The 25,556-nt window shown below is 40.8% G+C and overlaps 1 protein-coding gene across 1 annotated transcript in view; it reads left to right on the forward strand.

The window, feature by feature from the left end:
• The first annotated feature begins 3,585 nt into the window (after positions 1 to 3,585).
• Positions 3,586 to 25,556, forward strand: part of scn8aa (sodium channel, voltage gated, type VIII, alpha subunit a) — a 39,234-nt gene continuing 17,263 nt past the window's right edge. The window contains exons 1-18 of the mRNA XM_078253867.1: positions 3,586 to 3,864; positions 8,538 to 8,656; positions 9,485 to 9,574; positions 9,983 to 10,111; positions 10,993 to 11,084; positions 14,034 to 14,231; positions 14,507 to 14,570; positions 14,804 to 14,945; positions 16,555 to 16,761; positions 16,851 to 17,132; positions 18,758 to 19,072; positions 20,631 to 20,766; positions 21,003 to 21,241; positions 22,272 to 22,445; positions 22,607 to 22,963; positions 23,123 to 23,596; positions 24,189 to 24,306; positions 25,293 to 25,447. Coding sequence (XP_078109993.1) covers positions 3,586 to 3,864; positions 8,538 to 8,656; positions 9,485 to 9,574; positions 9,983 to 10,111; positions 10,993 to 11,084; positions 14,034 to 14,231; positions 14,507 to 14,570; positions 14,804 to 14,945; positions 16,555 to 16,761; positions 16,851 to 17,132; positions 18,758 to 19,072; positions 20,631 to 20,766; positions 21,003 to 21,241; positions 22,272 to 22,445; positions 22,607 to 22,963; positions 23,123 to 23,596; positions 24,189 to 24,306; positions 25,293 to 25,447 — 3,570 coding nt within the window. The remainder of the gene's footprint in view (positions 3,865 to 8,537; positions 8,657 to 9,484; positions 9,575 to 9,982; positions 10,112 to 10,992; positions 11,085 to 14,033; positions 14,232 to 14,506; positions 14,571 to 14,803; positions 14,946 to 16,554; positions 16,762 to 16,850; positions 17,133 to 18,757; positions 19,073 to 20,630; positions 20,767 to 21,002; positions 21,242 to 22,271; positions 22,446 to 22,606; positions 22,964 to 23,122; positions 23,597 to 24,188; positions 24,307 to 25,292; positions 25,448 to 25,556) is intronic.

Genomic DNA, 25,556 nt, shown 5'->3' on the forward strand with positions numbered 1-25,556 from the left:
TTAGTTTAACGTTAAACTCCTAAAGACAAACAAAAACAACTCCAGTTCCTTCCGGCCAATGGCCTCATGGGCACGTGCGTCGTAAGTGAAATGTAATAACAATATGACAAAATACAACAAAATAATAATTAAAAATAACAATAATAATGTAACTATTTCATTGTAAGACGTCCCAACACTTACCTAAAGATGAAATGCTCCATATGTTTCAAAATGTGTGTGACAAATCTTTTTAAATGCTTTTGGGAAAGTAAAAGTGTATTTGTATGTAACGTTAGAGGAATATGTTTTTGGCATTTGTTGTATGGTTTTAAAGGTATGATGTATCACTATATGAGACATGCAGGGGTCTTGTGGAAGCTGTCTCTGACTGAATGACCACAGCCTGACAGCAAAATAAATTCCTGCACTACAAACTCACCATACTGAACACACAACCTTGTGCGTGTTTTCTGTGCACAATCTCATCATGGGGAATGTATTTTGTGAACCACGCACTGAGGTTTAGGGGCTGCAGGCCTAAATTACCTTTACGATCTTACGAAACACGCTTGCCGACACTCCCTTACATTGTGCTGAGAGTCATCAATTATGCAGGGAAACTGCTCGCGCTGAGGGGGAAGACAGCAGCAACAATATGGCGACAACCGCAGTTTCTCTCCAGTCTTTTCCAAACCTGCTGTCCTGCAACGGCTTTCCGGATTCATTGTAACGCTTTCAAAGTGAGTATCCTTCATTTATAAACGTTTAAGAAAATGGTGCAAATGTTGATATAGGTGACTGTAGATTTTCTCGCTGTCGGTATCCTTGCGTAAATGTCGCAGAGCTGCACACTGCCCCTGGTCTTTTTTTTTTGGAGCGGGATAGTAGAGGGTGTCTACGTTTGCTGAGCATCTATGGGCTGCACCAGAGCACGAACACAGACATTTATCAATCAGTTGATGTCGATCGCAAGGAATTTATCGGATTAACCATTTCGTCGAGCATCCAAGGCATTGATTAGACCTTTGTGAGAGAAAATGCCTCGTAGGTTAGACTTTAGGTAGGGGCGCCGTCTGACTGCTCCAGCCCAAAAGAAAGCCAAAAACCTATTTTTTTTTCTTCAAATTTTGGCCACTTTTTTTTGGTTTCACATAGCTTACCCTCCAGACTACAGGATGAAGCTCTTGAAACACCATAACGCTTCGATGCTATGTGAGTAGCCTGATCCTCCTTCCACCATCAATAGCCAAGAAATGTACATTCCTCCAGGTGATTTTGTTATGACAGCATCATAACTGTTCTCTAATCGTCTTATTTGTTATGTTTAACCTTATATTTAGACTTTGTGTGTTTTTATGCTTGCGTTTATCTTCATACTCTGGGCTATCTCGTGCACAGATGGAGCCCTTATTGATTTGGCAGTCGACGTGGCTTCACGGGTGTGGTGCACATCCTCCGAGGCAACGCGCAAAAAGGGCACAGAATAACATCGAAAAGAAAAAATCATGAAAAGACATCAATCATATTTGCTTGTTTGCTGATAATCAAGAGCGACATATTGCTCTGATTTATTATGCTATATCGACATCACACTTGTGACTTTGACAAATCCACGTTTGCGTTTACCACAGCGTGACATTTTCAACATACAAACCACCCACTGCAGCAATATTGCTTTAGCCAATTTGGTTGTATAGCGGACCACTTCTCTGTGCAGTATAATCTCCTGCTTTTCTCTGTGGCCGAGCAGCACTTTTTTAATTTAATGAAATATGTCAGGAAAAAGGGGCACACCATGGCGTCCACAGGCCCTCCTTCTTAACAGGTTAAGTAGCCTAAACAAGTCTTCATTTCTCATGCGTCTCTGTGAATGAGAAGATGCCAAGAAAATGTGCCTGTTTTATCCGTAAAAATGGTTGCACTGCCGAACCTGGATGTAAGCAATGTGCAACCCACGAGGCTGAGACTCACCAAGATGAGTGTTGTCATCATGACTTACTAACATTGAAGATAATTGAAGGATAAACTGCAGGCACATTCAGGCGTCGATGGGAGAGCTCAGCTAGACATCTAGGTTTCCAGCAAAATGGGTGTTCCAGTGAGATGGGTTATGATTGCTTTCTCTATCATCCCTGCATGTATGCAGTCGTTCATGTGCGCGCTCGTGTGGTGCTGAAGCGGACAGCGCCAGCAGAACACCAGAACGCTCAGAGACTGCGAGGTTCCGGGGTCCATTTTATAACAGACGTCTTGGCTCATAGTCTGTATGTTTTCATGTCTTTTTTTCAGAAAGAGTGGAATCTCTGCTGTATGATATCTGCTTTACACGTCGAGCATTTTTTATTATATTGTGGGTTGTGTTATTGTGGGAACAGGAAAGTGAAGGCCTTGTGATTCAGATATGGTTGTGTTCTCGTTATTTAGGCTGCATCCCCCTTTCCCTCCACCACCTTAAGATGAAAACAAAGGTTTGTGTGTAAGGACAATGGGATTACGGATGACATATTGAAAAGATACCACAAAATCAAATGATTTCAGCCATCTTTCAAATAGTCAATGGCTCAGTTCAGGTGTGGCTGTGTTTCCACTGAACTCCTCTCCTCTTAGCTCCCTCCACTTTCCTCCAGCAATGCCTCACATTAGTATATTGACCCTGAAATGTCCTGCAGCTTGAACAGTTGTCATGTAACATCATACCCTTTTTTACATCCAAGTGTGCTGGGAAAAGGCTCTATTGAGTCATGCAGCCATTAAGTGCACTGAGTAGCGTTTCCGCTGCTATTCAAAAAAGCATAAGGAGTAAAATCCTTTAACGGGTCTTTGTTGTCAGAGGTTTATTGTAGGACCCAAACATTGTTTCAAACATTTTGGGGGAATTATTGGCTCATACTTATTTACACCTTTACTATATACGGTTGTTACCTAAACCTAAGACCTGGCATAACTGATGAAAAATGTCTCTCAAATATGTTATATTTTGTATAAACATAGACAATTTATATCAGATGTATCATTGTTCAGGTTTCTCTCTGTTGACGTTAACAGATCATTGAACACAAGTCTGTTCATGTTTCGGTTCATCTTATCGTCTTAACTGAGGTAAAGGCAAAGAGAGGGAGAGACTGTAGGATGATGGAGCTTAACATAGAGATATTTCACTTTACTGTAGCTTTTAACTTTTGGCAGCCATCCGCCTTTGTAGTACACATTATACCTTTGTACACAAAATAAAACAGTATCTATTTATATCTATAATTATAGAGTGAGACATTACAAATACTTGTCCACAGGCAGTGAGTGATGGAGACTGCTTAAGTAAACATTCCTGCATCTTATTGGCTGCTGAGCACTTGTGGATTGATAAATGTACAAACGTTGTAGAGAAAACTATCATGGTTTACAATTACAATTTACAATTACAATGTCTCCTTGTTGTAGTCTTCTACAACAGCAATTTGTAAAATGGGAATATTATAAATAAATAATTTGGTAAAAAAAATATTGCAGAAGTTTGGTTAACCTTTCCTCTCTGTCTGCACCTCCTGCAGAGCTGCTACTGTGGATGGTACAAACCTAAAGACCAGGTAGCTGCAGGATGAAAACATGGCTGCACCCCTTATTGCACCGCCAGGACCTGATAGCTTCAAGAAGTTTACTTTGGAATCTTTGGTGACACTTGAGCTGCGCATCAATGAGGAAAAGAACAAGAAGCCACCCAAGCAGGACAGCAGCTACCGTGACGATGATGACGAGAACAAGCCCAAGCCAAACAGCGACCTGGAGGCTGGGAAGAGCCTGCCCTACATCTACGGGGACATCCCTAAGGGATTGGTGGCGGTACCACTGGAAGACCTGGACCCATACTACCTAAAGTCTCAGAAAGTGAGTTTGCAAACACACAGACAAACAAACACATGCAAAGTGACGTTATCGACTCACATTCACTAGAGTTGTTTAAATCAAAGGATGTTTCTAAGGCTGGGTATCAAACCTCAGTACTTTTTGGTAGCATCCAAAATGAAGAGTATCAAAAGGTGGCATCTAATGTCTGGTCAGATTCAAAGTCTTGTTTACTGATTCCTTGATAAGATAGTACATTCCTTGATAAGATAGTACCTGATTTACCAGTTCTTGTACTGCAGCTTATGTTTAGATAACATTTATCTTTTAAAACCTTTGGGTCAGTATTTCTCAATTTTGGGGTATAATCCTGAAACACTGGTATCACAAAATTTCAAATGATACCTAGTCCTTTTAATGAATGGTATTTGTCCCTGTACCTCAGGCATCCAAAAACTCAAATTACGACTGAACCTCTCTAATATTACCTCTATATTGCCTCTATTAGCAAACTAGAATATGTTTACATTGCATCACATTCACAATGTCTTGTCCATCTCTTAATTTTGATAGCAAAGTCAATAGAATGCGGTTTTTCAGATTTTGGCATTTGGACATGCTTACCTATTTGCTTCAAGCATACAAATTGTGTGGCATCTTGATAGATAACAAGGACATTGTTTAGGACATTTTAAGATCAAGATGATTATCTTGATCTATTATATATTTAAATGTGACCAGTTAGTCCTGGTGATTTTTCACCCCTACTTGATCAGCATACACCCCAATGTTGATGCTCATGCAGATAGACAGGTGTTCTTGTATATCAGTAGAGTCAAACATACACATTAATATCTCACACAATGGTCAGTAGATGAGTGGCCTCATGACGTCGAGGTGAGTCATACATTATGGCTGTAATTTAACCAGACAAAGTTGAGACGTTGTGTGATTTGCGAGGGTTGGCTTCCAGGTGTGCTGTGTTTACAGTTTTTAAATTTTATGATTAGGTTGCAGAATTAAATTATGTTTTCCTCCTTGAAGACCTTTCAAGCTGTTGAGTGGGCCGTATCTCACTGATGTACTCATAGGGCTTTGGGGAAAAGGTCAGACGCAGGAACTGTTGAAAGATTGTTCCACGTGACAGACTTTCCTAATTATTCAAAAATGAATCTGTGGCAGGAGAGAAAAACAGCAGCAGCAGCAGGCTGAGAAGACTCTGGTTGTCTTAGAGAAGACACGTGTCTCTCTGGGGTTTCTGTCATCCCCTGATGCTCAGTGTGAGGATGGCTGGGTGACCTTGAGAGTCCCTGAATATCCCAGTCATGTGTACCTGCCAACCAAAACTGTTAAAGGAAACTGTATCTATGCCAGAGGACTGTGTCTTGCTCTTGTCGGACCAATCAGCCTCTGACAAAGAGACGCAAAATACACAAAATACAATAAAAGATATATACAAAAATAATGAAAGATATAAAAGCCATTACTCCCAGATATTAATAGAGTGTGAAATGAAGGCTCAGGAAAGTTCAAGCCATTTTGGAAAATCTGACCCAGCTATGCACTGTTAGTACAGCTGTATCTGTGTTTACAGTGTGAACCTGTTTGTTATTTTAAAAAGATGCAAGAATACTATCATAAAATGTCCATCTTTAGTTAGGAATTAATCGAGATGCAAAGTGTAGTGAGGTCAGTTTAATGCTGGTGTGTTTATAAACAGGACTGAGTGAGCACTGAGTGCAATATCTTCTGCCATGGTAACATCATTTGTTGTCTATTTTTAACAAAGACTTATGTAACAAAATTGGCATTTTTATTCAAAATGGTCTCCTCCAATCACATATTCTTTTAAATGCTGCTGCACGTTTGTGGTGTTGTATAAGTCAGTGCCTGTCCACACAGTGTACTTTAAAATATAGCAAGTCCTACCTGCAAAAACAAGCTTGTGATAATCTGTTTAGTCATCATCAGTGTGTGTGTGTGCATTCAGGTGCACACTATCTGTCTCTCCGTCTGTCTCATACCTCCCTGTTTTTACACCGTGCACGCTGACTGTTATGTAACGCACCAGTCCAGTGCACAAGAAGGAGACACGATTCAGATGACACGTGGCAAACATGTCTATCGATATGTGGGACTGTTGATAAATTCACTGACTAACACACAACGCGTTAGTCTTTTTCTCCACAAACGTCCATGCATTACTGTCACAGATGCATGTAAGTCACGCAAGCTTCTTTGTGCTTCCCGTGTTTTGCTTCTCGTCTCTTCGCCTGCCTCTACCAGCAGTCCTGTCAGCTCTTAGATTCAGGCAAACCTAATTATGGCCCTCAAACTAATCTCGTTCTAATACCAAAGGGAGCCGATGCTGCTTTGGTTCTGGCAGCTCGAGCAGCCGTGACGTCAGATCAGGTGGTGACCTTGATGGAAGAACGTTGCTCTGTATGTCTTTGTCACTGAGAGGCGACGGGCTGGTTCTGGAAAAATTTGCTGCAAGGGAGGGGGAATAACTGTTAAAAAAAAGCAGTTAATCTTCTTTATTACAAATTTTCAGTCATGGCTCCTTGAGATTGTGTCATAGTTAGGACAGTGATGATGCAGCATCCAGCCCTCCCTACCTAGCTGGTGGCTGGAGCAAGGGCAAGACACACTGAGCCGAACCAGGCCACGTTGAGCCTGGTGTCAATGTACAAGGCCGGTGAAACAGATCATTTTCAAGGAGAGGGGAACGAGAGAGGGAGGGAGAGATTAAGTGAGGACAGGGATGAAATGGACGACATGTGCAGGGATGCCTGAGCACATTTGGTCTTATTCTTGCTGCAGCCACTGAAATGTGTTTTTGGGAAAGACCTGAAGGTGCAAAACAGTTTAAGTAAAATCAGGGAAATCAATGCTTTTCTCCACCACACCTGTGCACGTGTGTCAAAGTATAACATTTGCTGACCTGTCCTCCTTACTGTGGATTAAATATGAATATTTGCAGTTACATTTTCATAAAAGTCACAGATTTGCTCGGGAAAAGGCATGAGCAGGTTAGCACCTACATATGTGCAGCACCTGTGTGTGTGTGTGTGTGTGTGTGTGTGTGTGTGTGTGTGTGTGTGTGTGTGTGTGTGTGTGTGTGTGTCCTTCAGGCAAAAGGATCCATAAAATGCAGTTCATTTACCATATAGGTTGAAAGAAGGGGGCTCTTTGAATGGCTGCTGTGGCCTTCATGGATGCAGATGCTGCAGCCATGCTTGATGGCTGATGCTTCTGTGTTGAAGCCGCTCTCTCTCCCTCTCTGTCTCCCGCCCATCCCCCCTCCCACCCTCTTCTCTGTCTTCTGCCCAGCTCCCTCGCTCTGGCTCCCTCTGCCCTGCTTCCTCTCAGCCTGCTGCTGCCACAGTTGCTGCCTGCTTGCTTCGATCCCTCTCCATCTCCCCTGTTTTCTGCCTTTCCTCTCCTCTGCTCTCCTCTTTGCTCCACTCTGGATTATGAAATTTTCAGTAGCTTTGCAGCAATTTAGTCATGTGTTACAAAAAAAGACTCCATACTTATATAGCAGTCATGTGTATGTGTATGGATGTCAACCTTGGTCAAGCTTTGTGCATTCTGGTTTGTGTGCACATTTCAGTTTATGTGTGTGCTTGCGCACTAGTGTATGTGTATTTGTCATGGATATGCACACACCATATGTGTATTTAACTGAAATGTCATGCTACCAGCAACTGGGATGTTTCCATGTGTGTCATTATGGCTTACCATATCACTGACTGGGAATGTTTACAGTATACATGAAAGTACTAACACTCGGGAGAGGCTGCTGCTCTGACCTATAATAGTAACTAGAGAGTAAGATGATCTAATCAGGTTTAACTGTGCTGGCTTGTTCTGAGATGTCTGTAGATCTCAGTCAAATTAATATCAGGGAGGTCGTGTGGTAATGTGTCTCATCCTCCGGGCAGAAAAGGCTCTTCATTTAGGTTCCACGTTGCTCTCTAAGATATTTACATTTCTTGTTGACAACATTTTACACATGAAACTTATTTATTTTAGAAGGCCTCTTACTGTACATCTCTCTTCCCATTCTTCTTCCTCCTCCTCCTCCTCCTCCTCCTCCTCCTCCTCTCCCTTCTGACTCCACTGTCTTCCATCCTTCAGCCCTGAGCCAGTAGCTCTGCAGGGCTTAATATAGTGAGTGGTGCCTTGTTAAAAGCACAAGGGCCCATATCACTTGTGCAAATGCAAGAGTCTCATTAAAGTTTCATGCAAATCGCCATGTTTTATTTAAGCAATTATGAGGTTATCCACAGAAAGAGGCTTGCCCACTTTTCTCGGTTTTGCTCGTTTCCTTCTCTTGAAACCACCAAAGCCGTGATGTGCTGGATGCCAATGAGTGACTGGGACAACATACCAACATTAGAAACATCCAGGCAGCCATTTTCCCTTTGTTGAAATGTGTTTCAAATAATCTTTTGTGACAGAAAATACACAATGTACTAATTTATGAGCACAAGCACATATTATATTGTACATATTATCTACATATGTATATGCGTTATGTATACTGAGATATATGCATGCTGAAAAGATTACATGATACATAAATGTTTTAATGATCATTCTGAATTTGCCGAAATGTGTATTTTTATCTGATTAAGTGATTAATACTCTCTTTCTTTCTTTCTTTTTTTCTTTCTTTCTCTCTTTCTCTTTTTTTCTTATCTCCACAGACATTTATAGTGCTAAATAGAGGGAAGACAATCTTCCGTTTTAGTGCCACGCCTGCCTTGTACTTCATAAGTCCTTTAAATCCGGTTAGGCGAGTAGCTATTAAAATTTTGATACATGCATATCCTTTGACATGGTGTCTTAATAGCAGGGACAAAAGGGTTTCCTGTTCATGTATATTATTCATGATGATATGTTCTGTCTTTCTGCTCGTACTGCTATTGATGATGTTTCCTGTGGCTGTAAATACAGGAGAGCATACAGAAAACTGGTATGGAGATGGAAACTAATAGTCTCTCAGATTACAGAAAATTATGATTTTTTTTACATGAAAGAAGAGTAAGGGAAGGCTAGCACAAATAATGAGTCATCCTTATCAGTAAACCAGCCTGGATCTCCTCCATAAGCTTATTATGGTTTAGCACTGTGCCATCCATGTCAGTACCCAGACCGAAAATTTGAAGGATGTAGGCCTATAACTTTCTTTATATAAAAGCTCAAGAGGTGGAAGGAAGTCGTTTTTAGACAACAAGATGCAGACGATCGAAGCAGCATTTTCACAAAGTAGGTCAAATCTGCCTTTTGATTTACTGCACAATGAAAATAACATGAAACTGGAACCCATACAGCAACTGTCCACTGGCTACAGTTATGACATATTTGACCAACAGACAGTCTAAGTATAAAAGAGCACTCTACCGATTTAGCATTGCACTCATATAACAATGCCAGACTTAGACGGACAATGAAAAAAAAGTATCAAAATTGATGCAGCAGTCATTTTTATCTGTGCGATCTCCTACATTAACACTTTACATGGAGAAATCACATTAGATGCATACTGTAGGTATTGTAGATGTTTTCTATTGCTGTGTTTTACATTTCCAATTGGGTTTATGATGTTTGTGATTGCCTTTATAATCCATATTTTCCTTAACATGCTCCTCACTCTTTTCAGCATGATCATTATGTTTACTATTTTGACCAACTGTATATTCATGACCTTTAGTGATCCTCCTGAGTGGTCAAAACAAGTAGAGTAAGTACACATTTAATATATTCACTCAATAGTATGAATGCATGCTAACCGCTAGACCTAATTTTACTATTTACTATTACATTGGAGCACAGAGCATATCAGATTGTCCGAAATATAAATAAATACCCAGAAATCTTTGAAAAGCCCAGAATGTAATGGTAATATAAGAGAATCACAAACTGGAGCTAGCCATGCTAACTCTAGGGAATGCCATGCCAATTTAATAGTTTCCGTCATAAAACATTTGCTTGGTTAAAAACAATATATGTAACAATCTAACTGACTGTTTCACTCAAATTTATCCTGTGCCCTTCCCATTCCCATTCCTACGCTGAACTTAGTCATAACAGAAAATAAGATGTGAGTGCGCTTTAATCCAGCCTGGTAAACAACGCTTTTTTCTTGCAGGTACACATTCACGGGAATTTATACATTTGAGTCTCTTGTTAAAATCACGGCACGAGGATTCTGTATAGACGGGTTTACATTCCTTAGAGATCCATGGAACTGGCTGGATTTCATGGTCATTTCGATGGCGTAAGTATTTTTTTCTTGTGATTCATACTGTCGGTGGATGATAAAATGAAATCAGGTGCACAAATATTGCCATTGTTTTGCTAAAGAGGGATGGGTTAAGAAAGTCAGCTTTCAGTGCTACAGATGATTGTTCATCTTTCTTACTTTTTCCTTTATTTATTTCTGTCTGATAACCCATCTTCTGTGTTTCCTCCATTGATCTGAGACATCTCTGGTCGTTCTCTCTGGGAATTGAAGGTTTCCATCTGACACTCTGCGGCCTCCCTGACAACACCCACACCTCGGTCCCATTCATCCAATTTAGCTTCCTCTTGGCATCTTACTCTCTCATTCACCTTTTCTCTTTCAGTCTGCAACATTCAATTTAAGAACCCAGTGTCCCCCCATCAACTATATATCAGCCAGTATTTATACTAACTGCCTCTACATGACCAAATGCATACCCATTCATTATCAGAACTTTGCAAAATACATCTTTGTTGTTTGTAGAGCTGTCATATAGCCCGCCTGTGTGTGAATTTACCTTTTCACCTCATATCTTCATGTAAATAACAAGTTTTTGTAACTGTGGTTTGATCCTGCAGGTATATAACAGAGTTTGTAAACCTAGGCAATGTCTCAGCTCTGCGCACGTTCAGGGTGTTGAGGGCATTGAAAACTATTTCTGTAATTCCAGGTAAGACAGGATGGGGCGGGGGATGGTTGGGCGGGGTCGGTGTTAGGTGTGTTGTCTTTCTTTCCTTTTTACCTTCCACCCTTCTCCTCAGTGGACAGGCTCTGTGAGTGGCGTCGTTTCCTCCTGGTTCGGTGGTGTTGTGCTCTTGGCGTGTGTGGTTATTGTCATCGTGTTTGTTCTGTGTGTGATCCTTCCCCTATTTCAGATATATAACAGAGTTTGTGGACCTGGGCAATGTATCTGCGCTGAGAACATTCAGAGTTCTCCGAGCATTGAAAACTATCTCTGTCATTCCAGGTGAGACTCAGTTTAAACACTAAGGCTGATCTTCTCACCCTTTCTTTTCTACTCACTATTATTATGATTACAATTATGATTTAAGCAAGAACAAAAGAATTGGAGACAACCATTTTTTGATTTATTTTTCCTCCAAAATTATCAAAAATGGTACTAATACATTTTTGATAGGCTTTGCAGTCTCCTCTAGGGCTCTCCAAAGTGTCTGCACTCTCTTCTGCCCCAGTAGCACTCTCATTATGAGGCTCATTTCCAAGGCAGCTGTGTTTCTCTTCAGAAATAGCTTTAACCCACTCCTTTGTCACCAACTTTAGGAATAAGCAAATACCCAGTGATGTAGCAAAGAAAATTGTTGATATAATATTATCATTTTAAGAAAAATACAAATAAATCAGGTTATTATATATGGAATTTGTATCAGCTAAGAATAGATTATAGCTTCTCAAATTTGCCAGAAATCCTTCTAGTTCTTCTATTACAAAAATGAAATGAAATCAAAAGATCAATCATTTTGGTGCACATTTATAACTAGTGATTAAATTGGAAATAAAAGGATTCCATGTTTTGGGGACCAAAAGCAAACTTTTTATACTGTATGTTGATATGTGTATATGATATACTGTCTATATGTTCATATGAGAAATGGCATTGCTCTTAGGGAGATCCCACAGAATACATCGATTATTTATGTATGAAGACTGCCAAGCCTAGTTTGTGAACATATCTCTTATGCTGCATGATGCTTTTCAGTCACTTGCTTTTACAATATTAGCCTAACAAGAGCTTGGCTGACAAATGGCATTGAAAGTTTGATTTGCCTTCTTTTGTTTTTTAGTTTGATTATTGATTTTCTTTCATCTGTCTTCTTTACGACCTACTTGAACGATATACCACATAGAGAAAGAAACGGTGTGCTCACATTGTAGAGGTTGGGGACACAGATGGGATGGTTGAATGACCTCTTGACCTTTTTGAATGACATTGACCACACATCCATCTATCTATTGATAGAGGATGTGGAACAGATGTCGTGCTTACTCAAAAGAATCACTGTGAATGGCTTTTTTAAACAGCATATTCATTTGGAAATATGAAAAAAGGAAATCTTTTAAGTGCAAACAAAAAGGGATGATATTTGATGTATTCAAAGGAATAGTTAGACATTTTGGGAAATATGTTTTCTGGCAGAGAGTAAGATGAAAAGATTACCACCACTCTCGTGTCTGGAGCTTTTAGCTTAGCTTAGCTTAGCACAAAGACTAATAACAGGAGCAAACAGCTAGCCTGGCTCTGTCCAAAAGGCAACACAATCCACCTACCAGCTCTTAGCTCTTAATTAGGATTAACCAATGAACATCTGGTTTATATAAAAACTTAAAGCGTCAAAATGTCAGTTCCCCTTTAACGAGGGGTTATGTGCCGGATTGTTTCTTGTCTCTGAGCAGTTGCCAGTTAACTGTCGGAGAATCCAGAAAAACAATATAGCGTTTTAATAAGTGAGCTTTAGAGGTGCAGTAGGCTCTCCCCGTTTCCAGTCTTCATGCTAAGCTAAGCTAACTGGCTGCTAGCTGTACTGTAGCTTTATATTTAACAGACAGACACGAGAGTGGTATTAATCTTTTAACTGAACTATTCTATTAACATTAATTCATGAAGGCCTGTAGCACTGGAATGGAGAAAATGTAGCTTTTATATTGTAGTTTTAGTCCAACAGAGAATATTTTATGTGCAGTGGAGGGCATGATTTTTAAAGATCGTAACAGGGTAGGGGGGTATTTTAATAAATAATAATAACTTTAATAAATAATACCCTACTAAAACTGATTATTTAATATACTTTGTTAATTTATTTTGCTTGACGAGATCTTGTCGTCTAGATAAGAAAAGTTGTTTTAATTTGAATGTTTTTCTTAAATGCCAAGCAAGTTTTACTAAGATTGTCCAAATGTGTAAGCCTAATTTAGACCACATTTTACAAGAAGATACAGTTTGTACAGCTGGTAGAGCACACTGTACCTCTAGAGATCAAACAGAAAAGAGGGTGCAGGTCATCCTACTTCCATGTTTGAGTTCCTTGTGGACCCATGTGAACACTGCCAGAGGATGCCTGTCTGGAAGGTAACGAATTTGTCTTTAGCGAAGGTGTGGATGAGACAGACTGCAGGGTCACGGTATGGGGAGTCAGTGCGTCGGTGCCCAATGACACCTTATACAAGACAGTTCAAGAAAGTGTCCACACTGGCACTGGCATTGAATTGCTCCTGTTCAGCCTTGGAGTTTAAATGACCTGCATGTGGTTTACAGCCCCCCCTGCCTGTGCCTCTGTCCTTCTCATGGCCCCTCTTTGTGCTGCTGTGCTCTCTTCCTTATGGATTTCCTCTCACTTTTCTACAGTCTTCCCCCTTTTGCTCACTTTGTCTATCATTGGCAATGAAATGCAAATTTATTCAGTTTAAAAGGCCAGTCTTTTTGATTTCTGTTACAATATTTTCTGTCTGGATAAATCTGAAAAAAGTGGGAAGGCTACTAAATATTTCCTGTTTGTTTTGTTTCTAGAGATGTTATGTTTGTAATCTGTTTTGTCCAAAATGTATTACTACCTATATCTAATTTTTTTTTTTTTTTAAAGCTTTCATTCATATAAATTCCCCAAGTACAATATCACATATTAACATTTAGGTATATTATTACATTATAATTTACAAATTTAATGAAAATATATTTCCTTAATAGTTTAATCACTTTTAATTGAAAGCAGTACGGTGCTTTTAGCTTTTGAGCTAAATCCAGTCAAAACTGGATATTTCCATCCCTAAAAGGGATTAGCGTTTTAGCAGTATAAGATAATTTGTAGTAGAAGTAGATGCTCCAAATATTCATACCTGGGGCATCAGCATCTCCTGCATCATTTGTGTGGTTTGTGTACGTGTGTGCGTGACTGCCCTCCAGGACTGAAAACCATTGTGGGCGCCCTGATCCAGTCTGTGAAGAAGCTTTCGGATGTGATGATCCTGACCGTCTTCTGCCTGAGTGTCTTTGCCCTCATTGGTCTCCAGCTTTTCATGGGCAACCTGCGCCACAAGTGTGTGATCTGGCCAATCAACACCACCAAGGCCATCGACTGGAATGAGTACATCATGAATGAAAGTAAGTAGAGGCCAGGCTTCGCCAACGGTGCGCTGGCAGTGATCTATGAGTATGAGTCAGCCCGTATGGTAGAACGACAAAACAATATGTCATTTTGGCACTGGATAGACAAAAGGAATTGGTTTGAAATGAACTGCACGGAATTGAAAATTTATGAGCAAACTGAAGTCAGAAATTGGTCTGAATGGATTTACAGACCGTTGTAGAATAAACAACTGTAGCTGCGACAGGATGTGAGCAAAATTACTCATTATGGCTGTTTGTTTTTTTTTCAGCCAATTTCTACTTCCTGCCTGGCCAGTTGGATGCTCTTCTCTGTGGGAACAGCTCCGACTCTGGGTGAGTTGCTTTCTCTGCCCTCCTCCGAATGCTGCTGATCCTTTTTAAAGACCTGCTGTAGCTCTTCTATCTGCCTGAAGTCAGATTACATTGTAGAGAAATATTGCTGAGTCATTTTCGGGCCTGGTGCCCTGTTCTCTCTCTCTCTCTCTCTCTCTCTCTCTCTCTCTCTCTCTCTCTCTCCCCCTCTCTCTCCCTCCCTCTCCCTCTCCCTCTCCCTCTCCACCCCTCAGCCGCTGCCCGGAGGGCTACACATGCATGAAAGCTGGGAGGAATCCAAACTACGGCTACACCAGCTTTGACAGCTTCGGCTGGGCCTTCCTGGCTCTCTTCCGACTCATGACACAGGACTTCTGGGAAAACCTTTACATGCTGGTAAAGTGGATGTGTCAACAAGTTTATCATGTTTCATAGGTGGCATATACAACACATACTGTACGTAAGTTCTCAAATACTTTTTATATAATTGTAAATTGAATGTCTTTCAGCATTAGACTGTTGGTCAAACAAAACAACTAAATTCTTTCCTAAAAACCTTCCATTCAAGTTATTTGAGGATTGGGGTCTCAGAACTTGTGATGGGCATATTTCACTATTTTGTGACATTTTGATTAATTCAAAATATACTCAATAGATTTATCAATAATACAAATTATAATATGCAAATACCGGTATGCAAATATAATTGCAGCCCTGTTAAATAAAGAAAGGTAGCAAATATCCTGTGAGACTTGGGTTCCCCTGCAGAAAAGACACTGATTCCTCATTCTTGTGTGTGTTGTCATGCACAGTGTGCATGCTGTAACCTTAACCTTTAGACAGAAAATTGAGGATTATTCTGCCTCTAGCTTTTCCCTTGTTCCCACTTTGACTCGCCTCATCTGCATACTGTAGCCAGGCCACTTCTGTCCTGTCTATCAGCCTGTTCCACACAAAGCCTGTGGAGACACTCCTGCCTCTACATACGGAGAAAGGAAGTATGAAATATTAACAGCTCAGGATTACAGTATGGCCAGTGAGGGGGATGAGCCCTGATGGGAGCATTCCAGCTCATACCGTACTTCTATTTTTGTTCCTATTTTTGAAATTCAGCCCCTAACTACAGGCTCTCATTGCTATTGTGTACTGTATATTCAGCTGTGTTTGGAAGGGATGGTGAATGTGTCTTTGTCACATGTTCAGAAATTAAATGAAATTGACGTGGCAGAGCCGAGATCTTACTGTTCATTATTTAGTATTTTTCAAGTTTTTGTTTTACCTGCCCACATGAGATTTAGGGATGTGTGGGACTTAAAGACAATGATTTGGACTGCTAATCAGTTTGTGCTTCTCTTGTTGGGAATGTTGTGTTATGTACAGTTCCCAGCACAACATGTCAACTACATTCATAATTGATTTGTAAGGGAATTTCTCTTCTCTATCCAAGGAAGCCCACTCTTTTTTGCTGTGCTCCCTGACAGCATTAGTTCGTCTTTAGAGGGTGGAACCAAAGGAGGCTGATGAGTGACACAACTGAAATGTGGTTTCCCTCTGTTACACTAAGAACCTCTTGAATACTGTGCATAAAAAACATAAAACGTTAAAAAAACAGTTCTTTCAAGATTTTTCCAGAATGTTCTCACTTGTTCTGCCGTGCCTCTGCAGCGAAGATTGTTCCCGCGCAGACCAAGAACAGATGGTTGTGTATCACTTCATCATTGTATGAGATGAGAGTGGAACTAATTTCAGCATATTAATACCAGAAACAGACATTTAAATGTAGAAAGCCACAGACGTTTAGGCTGAGTTTGTTCCTAAATGAACCATTCAGCCTGTTCTCTTTTCACCACCAACAGCTGACTGTTTATTTCTGATGAGTCACTGTGAGACATGAGCAGTGAGGTTGACACTGAGCTTGACTCTGGGATTTAGGTTATGTGTTAGATGTCATTATTGTCTGTTCCATCCCTTCTCCCCTCATCTCTGCTGCACTGCCTCCCAACAGACCCTGAGGGCGGCAGGGAAGACATACATGATCTTCTTTGTGTTGGTGATCTTTGTGGGCTCGTTCTACTTGGTGAATCTGATCTTAGCTGTGGTGGCCATGGCTTACGAGGAGCAGAACCAGGCCACCATGGAAGAGGCCCTGCAGAAGGAGGAGGAATTCAAGGCCATGCTGGATCAGCTCAAGAAACAGCAGGAAGACGCTCAGGTCAGCCCAGGCAGGATGGAGCCTGAAATGATTCCTGATTCATGTTATATCATTGTTCTGATTCCCTTCATGTGTTTGTTTCTTTGCAGGCGGCTGCCATGGCAACCTCTGCGGGTACTGTGTCAGAGGACGCAGTAGAGGACGATGGAGGAGGTCATCTGTCATGCAGTTCCTCTGAGATGTCAAAGCTCAGCTCCAAAAGTGCCAAAGAACGGCGTAATCGTAAGAAAAAGTGGCGGCAGAAAGAGCAAGAGAAGGAGAAAGGCGACAGTGAGAAGTTTGTCAAGTCAGAGTCAGATGATGGCAGCAAGAGGAGCCGCTTCCGTTTCCCTGATAATCGCTTGGGTCGAAAGTCTTCCATTATGAACCAGGTGAGGTAAACAAGGATAATGTCTGGGTTTGTTTAGTAATTTCTCTGCAGTCCTCTTTTTGTAGTTCAGCATCATGCAAAGGGTCAGTTAGCCAAAATGACAAAAACAGTTTAATAAGCGGAGCCTTTTGAATCTTGGTGAACATAATTTTGTTTTGTCAGTGTAAACAGCAATATTTATCAATGATCTTGAGTCACTGGGACATTTTCTCTGGAAATACAGTACATGATTTTGAGTTTTTCAGTGTACATTTTAAATGCTTTGAGCTCCATGCATAAAAATTCTACTGACCTCCATTGTAATGGGTTAGTGGCAGACATCTCACAGACAAAACCTCAGCATATTAAAGTGAAACTATCTGCATGGCTGCATGGCTTCACGCCATTTATAAACTGACCCTTTAAGCTCTTTAAAAACTCAGATTACTAGTGTCAAACACAAAGGGACCAAACAAGATACCATAACATCAGAGCCACAGAATTGAAACATAGATGTTTGATTATTTCTATAAATAGAATATATATGTCAGTGAAAACTGTTGCTTTAAAATGTTTTGTGACTGTCAGATGAGGAATATTTCAGACTGAGAGTGTGGCTTTTGTACAGTGTGATGTTGCATGAACTTGCATATAGAGGAGCATATAGTGGCCAGAGATATAGAAACCCATGTCCAGATCTTGAATTATTTACAGTGATTACATTAATGTTTCAAAGGGAGAAATCCTGCAGCTTTGCTTAGGCCTCGCTTGCGTTCTGCCGACTCTTATAGGGTGTTTTATAGTGCAGGATTTACCAAATAATTTAAGGCAACATTGGCCCTATTTAACAGAGGATTGATTCCAGTTGAGCTAGCACACTCTGTGTACAGCTATAATAATATTTGGATCAATACTAGCAGCAGCCCAGATTGATGTTGTCATGACTCATGGTCCTCTCCATGTTTTTTCAGATGCCTGTATTAGGGATGGGCAAAATATCGATATTATATTGATATTGTGATACAAGATTAGATATCGTCTTAGATTGTGGATATCATTATATCGTAATATGGCATAAGTGTTGTCTTTTCCTGTTTTTAAAGGCTGCATTACTGTAAAGTGATGTAATTTTCTGAATTTACCAGGCTGCTCTAGCTGTTTTTATTATTTGCCTTTACCCACATATATATATATATATATATATATCCACATTACTGATGAGTATTTGTCAAAAATCTCATTGTGTAAATATTTTGTGAAAGCACCAATAGTCAACCCTACAGTATCAATATCGAGGTGTTTGGTTCAAAATATCGTGATATTTGATTTTCTCCATATCACCCAGCTCTCGCCCTGTATCTCTGCCCTGTGTGTGACCTTGACAGTGTAGGTTATCACTGAACTATTTATGTATTTCCCTCTTGTTTATAACTCACATGATTGCTCCAGCAGAATATGCCTCCTTAGGAAAAAGCTTCCTGGTTGCATTACATTTCTCACACCCTACAGATGTTGCCTTTATCATGACCTCCGGAAATTGTGACAAACGGCATTAAAATTATGGTGCAATCAGTTGTAATTCAGAAACACCCTGTGCTACCTTGGTCACGCTAATGTCTCCTCTCTTCATCCCTCTTCTACCTCCAGTCCCTCCTCAGTATACCTGGCTCACCTTTCCTGTCCCGCCACAACAGCAAGAGCAGCATCTTCAGTTTTAAGGGGCGCGGTAAGGACGTGGGATCGGAGAACGAGTTTGCCGATGATGAACACAGCACGGTGGAGGAGTGCGAGGAGCGCCGGGGCTCCCTGTTCAGCCCTTATCGGCGGAGCAGCTACAGTGGATACCACGGGAAGAGGAACAGCACGGTGGATTGCAACGGCGTGGTGTCGCTCATCGGCCCTGGGCACGGTGGACGCCTTCTGCCTGAGGTGAAAATAGATAAGGCAGCCCCTGACGACAGTGTAAGGAAGTCAATGAGTAGACCTATCTAGGCATGGCCCCCCTCTCGTCCGTTCCTTTTCTTTCTTGCTCTCTATACTCTACTCTCATTTTGCAAGTCCGTATGTATCTCTTGGCTAAGCGCTCGCGCCTCCCCTCCCCCACCCCCTGCAGTGTATGCTGCCCTCCAACAGTAGGCAAAGGATGGAGAAATAAATACATTTTATATTGAATATACTATAGCCAACCGTGTATTTGATAGGTTAGCAAAACTGGGTCTGTCAGTGACTTCCAGGCAATTTTGTTGTTTGATTTGAACGATGAATGTCAATGTTTTGAATGTTCGTATCAAATTATTTATTCATACATGCACCATACTCACACTATTATACAGGCACTAATCAAACAGACATGATTCTATTATTCTTCTGCATCCCCACTGGCCCATAAGAATTTGGCACATATATCAAAGCCTGATTAATATTTAATACAAAAATTCAACTGTGGGATGTCATAAAGTTCCTGTTTAACACACGTTAGTAATAAAACACAATTTTTGTTAACAAACAACATATAATGATGAGTTAACATGCTCTAGTGTGTTGATGTGTTCCTCCTCCAGGCATCCAGGTCCGATGCTAGCCTGTGTGGGTAGGAGTAGGAGGCGGAGGAAACTGAGGGGACCAGCACTATATAGCCACAGACATTGTTATCTTCTTCCCTGATACACTGTTAATATCCCAAAGCAGATACACAAGTAATATCCTATCAGGCCCTAATAATATATAATTTAAGAAAAAAGGAGGGCTGCTGTCCTTGTCTGTCTTTCTCTGTTTTCCAAAATCTCCCTGGTCAACATTAGTGGATCAGCTGTGTCTCATTCTAGTTAGCATGGTAGATTAAACCCTAAATTAGAACAAGCATGACATAGACAAGTAGAACAATGGCTATGGTGTCTGTAATTTCCTCTCCTTCTCTTTGACTTGGAGCATGCTCATGCATGACAACTGGATGGATCTGAACTATCTGCCTCCACATGATCTCTTTACAATGCTCTTGACTTGATGGTTGCAATATAAATTGTATGGTTTCAAAGTACTGTAGGAAGATATTCAGTAGCATCAATTTGCAAGTAACATTAAAATGGCCAGATTTGGGAGACATTTTGTAAATTAACCTAATGATTATATTGCAATGGCAGCAAAGCCTCCATTATTGCATGACAGGACTGAAAATGCATTCATGCAGAAACAGTTCTCCTTCACACAATATCGCACAATCCATTTATTATTTAATCGGGACAAACTAATTACATTCAAACACAATTAGGTCAAGTAGCCCTAGACCACTGCTCCCACTTTGGCTGAGACCTGCATGCATTTACAGCATACACACATCTTCCTTGAAACCAGCATTGATATAGAAAAGATTGAACCATGCCCCCATCCCAAAAATCTGATCATCAACTACTTTTTCCTGCCAATGCTGTGGTGCACTTCCCTCCGCCGGCCACCGGTGGTGAAATGGGATGGTGTTCATGTCCTCTCCATGGGTGCTTGATTCTTCCTCTATTCCTGACAGCCGACTACTGAGGTTGAGGTGAAGAAGAAGCTGTCGGGCTCCCTGATGGTGTCTGTGGACCAGCTCAATACCTCCTTTGGGCGGAAAGAGCGGGCCAACAGTGTCATGAGCGTCATTACCAACACACTAGTGGAGGGTACTGCCACTTTAACCCAGCTTTTTAACCTGCTCTCTCATTATTCTTTAACTAGGGCTGCTCTCATTGGTTGATTAGTTTGACATGGATTTCCTGCTTATCTGCTTTGCATATCCAAAAGTACCAGATACATACAATGCATACAATTTTGTCTATCATTTGATACCATTGCATGCGGTATGCTCAAGCATGCAATTATGTTTGGTTTTGATGTGTGATCCGCGCTATGTCTTCAGAACTGGAGGAGTCTCAACGCAAGTGTCCGCCATGCTGGTATAAATTTTCTAACACATTCCTGATCTGGGAGTGCTCCCCACTGTGGATTAAGATCAAGGAAACTATGAACCTGATTGTCATGGACCCCTTCGTGGACTTAGCCATCACCATCTGTATCGTCCTCAACACCCTCTTCATGGCTATGGAGCACTACCCCATGACCCCCGACTTTGAAGACATGCTGTCTGTAGGCAATCTGGTGAGTGGCGATCTTTTTGTTCTTTCATTTTTATCTGAATAGCCGGTTAAGAATCTCTTCTGCTTCTTCTTTTGCAGCTCATAGAGAGTTGTTACTTTTGGAACCGTAATTGGCAGCTCTTTCATTGCTGATTCAGAGTTAAAAGGAGTAAAAAAAAAAAATCTCTTTCTCGAAACCCACTTCTGTTTTCTTTTATCCATTTTAATTTTTGTTTGTATGTAAAACATGTTCCCTGTCTTCTCCTGCTATCTCTCTTTCTCTCCTCTGGTTGTGTGGAGCTGCTGTTAGCTTCGTTGGGACCAACCTGCCTCTCTGCTGGTTGGCTGACTGGTGGGAGGCCTACATTAATATTTCATGGAGCCTGATCGATGAGCTGCTCTCTTTCATGGTGCCTGAATAATGGCTTGGATAACTCAACCTGACCATTTTCACTATTAGCATTTTAGAGAAACAGAGTAAATCTGAGCTCTGGGACCATGATTGTTGTTTTACTTTTCAGTATCACATTTGTTAACGTATGTTGTGTCAGCGTCCTAAAACGAGATGTGTCACAGCTGACATGTAGTTATTGCAATAATGAACACTCACTGTATAGTGTGTGTGTGTGTGTGTGTGTGTGTGTGTGTGTGTGAGAATGTGAACAGGTATTATACAGAGTAATTTACCAAAAAAGGCCAATGGGTGGCACAGGTGGAAATTTGTAGGTCACCTTGTGAGTCATTGACACACACACACACACACACACACACACACACACACACACACACACACACACACACACACACACACACACACACACAAACTATATGTGCTGCCTTTTTAAATAATTGGATATATCCTACTGGTAATTTATTAACATACAGTTACCATGGGAATAATTTATAATGTGATGGATCTATAATGCATAACTCAGATAATGGGTCACAACAAGTTTCACTACCTATCATGCTTCACATTCTCACATGTCCTGTGAAATATGGTGTTGGTTCAAATCCATTTGTTTCAATCTGTGTTCTTTCCTACCTGCCAGGTGTTCACAGGGATCTTTGCAGGGGAAATGCTTTTTAAGTTGGTTGCTATGGATCCATACTACTACTTCCAGGAGGCCTGGAACTGTTTCGACGGTTTCATTGTAACGCTGAGTTTAGTGGAGCTGGCTCTGGCTGACGTTGAGGGCCTGTCTGTGCTGCGGTCATTTCGATTGGTAAATGCAAATTTTTTAGTTTCTTTCTAAATAGAGAAAGCATGCAGAGTTAGCATCTTAGCAAAGTTGACTTTATTCACCGTGTGCAGCAAGTTAGTAAAGTGAAAATGTTTCAACTAAATTATATCCCTTTTACTCTTTTCACCCACCTCTTACTTTAGCTGAGAGTGTTCAAGCTGGCCAAGTCATGGCCCACCCTCAACATGCTGATCAAGATCATCGGAAACTCAGTGGGAGCCTTGGGGAACCTGACTCTGGTGCTGGCCATCATCGTCTTTATCTTTGCTGTGGTGGGCATGCAGCTGTTTGGCAAGAGCTACAAAGACTGTGTGTGTAAAATCTCTCTTGACTGTGAGTTGCCTCGCTGGCACATGAATGACTTCTTCCACTCCTTCCTGATCGTCTTCCGGGTGCTGTGCGGTGAATGGATTGAAACCATGTGGGACTGCATGGAGGTGGCGGGCCAGGCCATGTGCCTCATTGTCTTCATGATGGTCATGGTTATCGGTAACCTGGTGGTGAGTGTCTAGACTGGGAGGGTGTGCAGTTTAAAAAAAAAAAAGAAACAACAGACTGTTGGCTCCCTAACCCATCTTTAAATAATTATAATGTGGTCAGAGATGGAAAAAGTAGCATTCTTAGTTCTAAGTTACTGATTTCTCATTTTGTGTCCAAAGGTGTTGAATCTGTTCCTTGCCTTGCTGCTGAGCTCATTCAGTGCTGACAACTTGGCTGCAACAGATGACGACGGTGAGCCCAACAACCTGCAGATTTCTGTCAGGCGTATCAAGATTGGCATTGCATGGATCAAAGCGAAGTTGCGGATATTGGTGGCCAGTCTGCTGAAGAAACCACAGATGGAGGACGAGCAGAAGCCTTTAGATGACATGTATGACAAGAAGCTGAACTGCATTGCTAACCACACCGGGGTGGACATCAACCGTGACCTGGACTATGTCAAGAATGGTAACGGCACCACCAGCGGTATTGGCAGCAGTGTGGGCAAGTATATGATTGATGAGGACCACATGTCGTTCATCCACAACCCAAACCTGACCGTCTGTGTGCCCATTGCTGTGGGAGAGTCTGACTTTGAGAACCTTAACACGGAGGATTTCAGCAGCGAGTCGGAAAATGAGAACAGCAAAGAGGTCAGTGAGAGGAGTGCATATATTTATCCACTTCTAATAGTTTATCACAATAGTTTATAAGTATTACAAGGCAGGCAATGACACAAAACAGACTGGAATCTGCAGCATACACAATAACACAACCATTTATACACACTGCTAAATAATTTATTTTACTTTTAGAATAACAACATGTAAAATGTGATGATCCATGTGTTTTCGTTGTTATAATCCTCAGCTACTCTACACAGTACAATTGCCATGGGTGGGGTTGGCTACTCTGCCCTGTTCAGACACTGATATAACTCCATTACTCAAAAGAGTCTAGAGTGGCTGGAGTGAAATGGATATCTGCTGGCGTATGCCTTTTGACAAAATGCATTTAGAAGACTTTCAGAGCAGAGGATCTTTTTTATCCTTTTTAAAGACGAAGTCAACACAATTGGATGGAAATGGACATGACATAACATGAAACTGACATTTCCCGAGTCAGCTTTCTCCACAATGAGCAGTTCCAATAAAAAGCAATAAAAACTGAAATGGTTCTGACTCACTGACACTTTGTTCCTGTGTTTCTTTTTGTGTGTGTGCTCATATGTCTGCGTATCTGTAGCTGGATGACACCAGTTCGTCGGAGGGCAGTACCATCGACATCAAGCCAGATGTTGTGGAGGAGGTGGTGGTGGAGCCAGTGGAGGAATACTTGGAACCCGAGGCGTGTTGGACAGATGGTGAGACCACTGCTCCCATGGCACCCATTACCTCCACTCCATAGCACAGAGACTCCCTTGGACTCATTGGAAATGATAGGGCAGTGATAGGTGTGAAGGACAGATTCATTATGAAGGATCACTCACCCATGGAGACTCCATCTATTTATCAGTCTGTCTGTCTGTTTACACACTAATACACTGATACACTAATACATATAACTTTACAGAGAATTATTTATAGATAAAGCCTGTTTAAAAAAATCAGTAATAGAAATCAGGAATATTGATATCTTAACACTTCAACAGTTCAATTCCAGTTTGTCAATGGGATCTAGTAGCATCTTGTCTAAAAAAGCTGATGACTGGTCAAACTGATTAAAAATAGGCGGATTTTGATAGATGTAATTCCAAACTGTAAATTAATCTTTAGGATTTTTGTAGGCAAGTCTTTGTCAAAACATTTGTAAAGAAAAAAAAATAGGATAACAATACAAAGTATTAAACCCTTAGCATTGGAGAGGGTGTACTGCGGTTCTACACTATAGAAATAAAGCAATCAATCAATCAATCAAACATTGTGTATAGCACATTTCATACAGGTGCAGTTTTAAGTCCTTTGAAGATGACTGGCAAGCCGATAATAAGACAGGAGTGTAGACCGTAAAAACAACAGAAAAGACAAAAGAATATAACAATTTAGACAGCACACTAAAATATGATGAAAATGTAATAAAATAGATTTAAAAGTAACAGTAATATTAGTAAAATACTGTGAAAAAAACTAGATGTAAGAACTACATGAAATAGATTAAAAAGATGAATCAATGCAATAAAAATTATGACAATAAAATACAATAAAATAGAAATATTGCACTAGGCAGAAAAAAATTTCTCAAAAACCCATATATCGATTTTAGGACTAACATTTAAACAATTCTAGACACAGGACTGTAACTGATCTAACTATACTGTATCAAATGTTGTCTCTCCTCCTGTGTCCTCAGGTTGTGTGGCCAAGTATAAGTGCTGCGATGTTGACATTTCTACGGGCTGGTGGAAGAGATGGTGGTACCTGAGAAAAACCTGCTACCTGATTGTGGAGCACAACTGGTTTGAAACCCTCATCATCTTCATGATCCTCCTCAGTAGCGGCGCCCTGGTAAAGAGGCCTACTACAGGCTTGTTACATAAAAAATTAAAACATAAAGCAACATAAACAGTTGAAAAGCTCCAGAGCACAAATTATATTCATCTTCAAATGAAATACA

Source organism: Sander vitreus, chromosome 7 (genome assembly GCF_031162955.1).
Source record: "Sander vitreus isolate 19-12246 chromosome 7, sanVit1, whole genome shotgun sequence".
NCBI classification, from domain to species: Eukaryota; Metazoa; Chordata; class Actinopteri; order Perciformes; family Percidae; genus Sander; species Sander vitreus.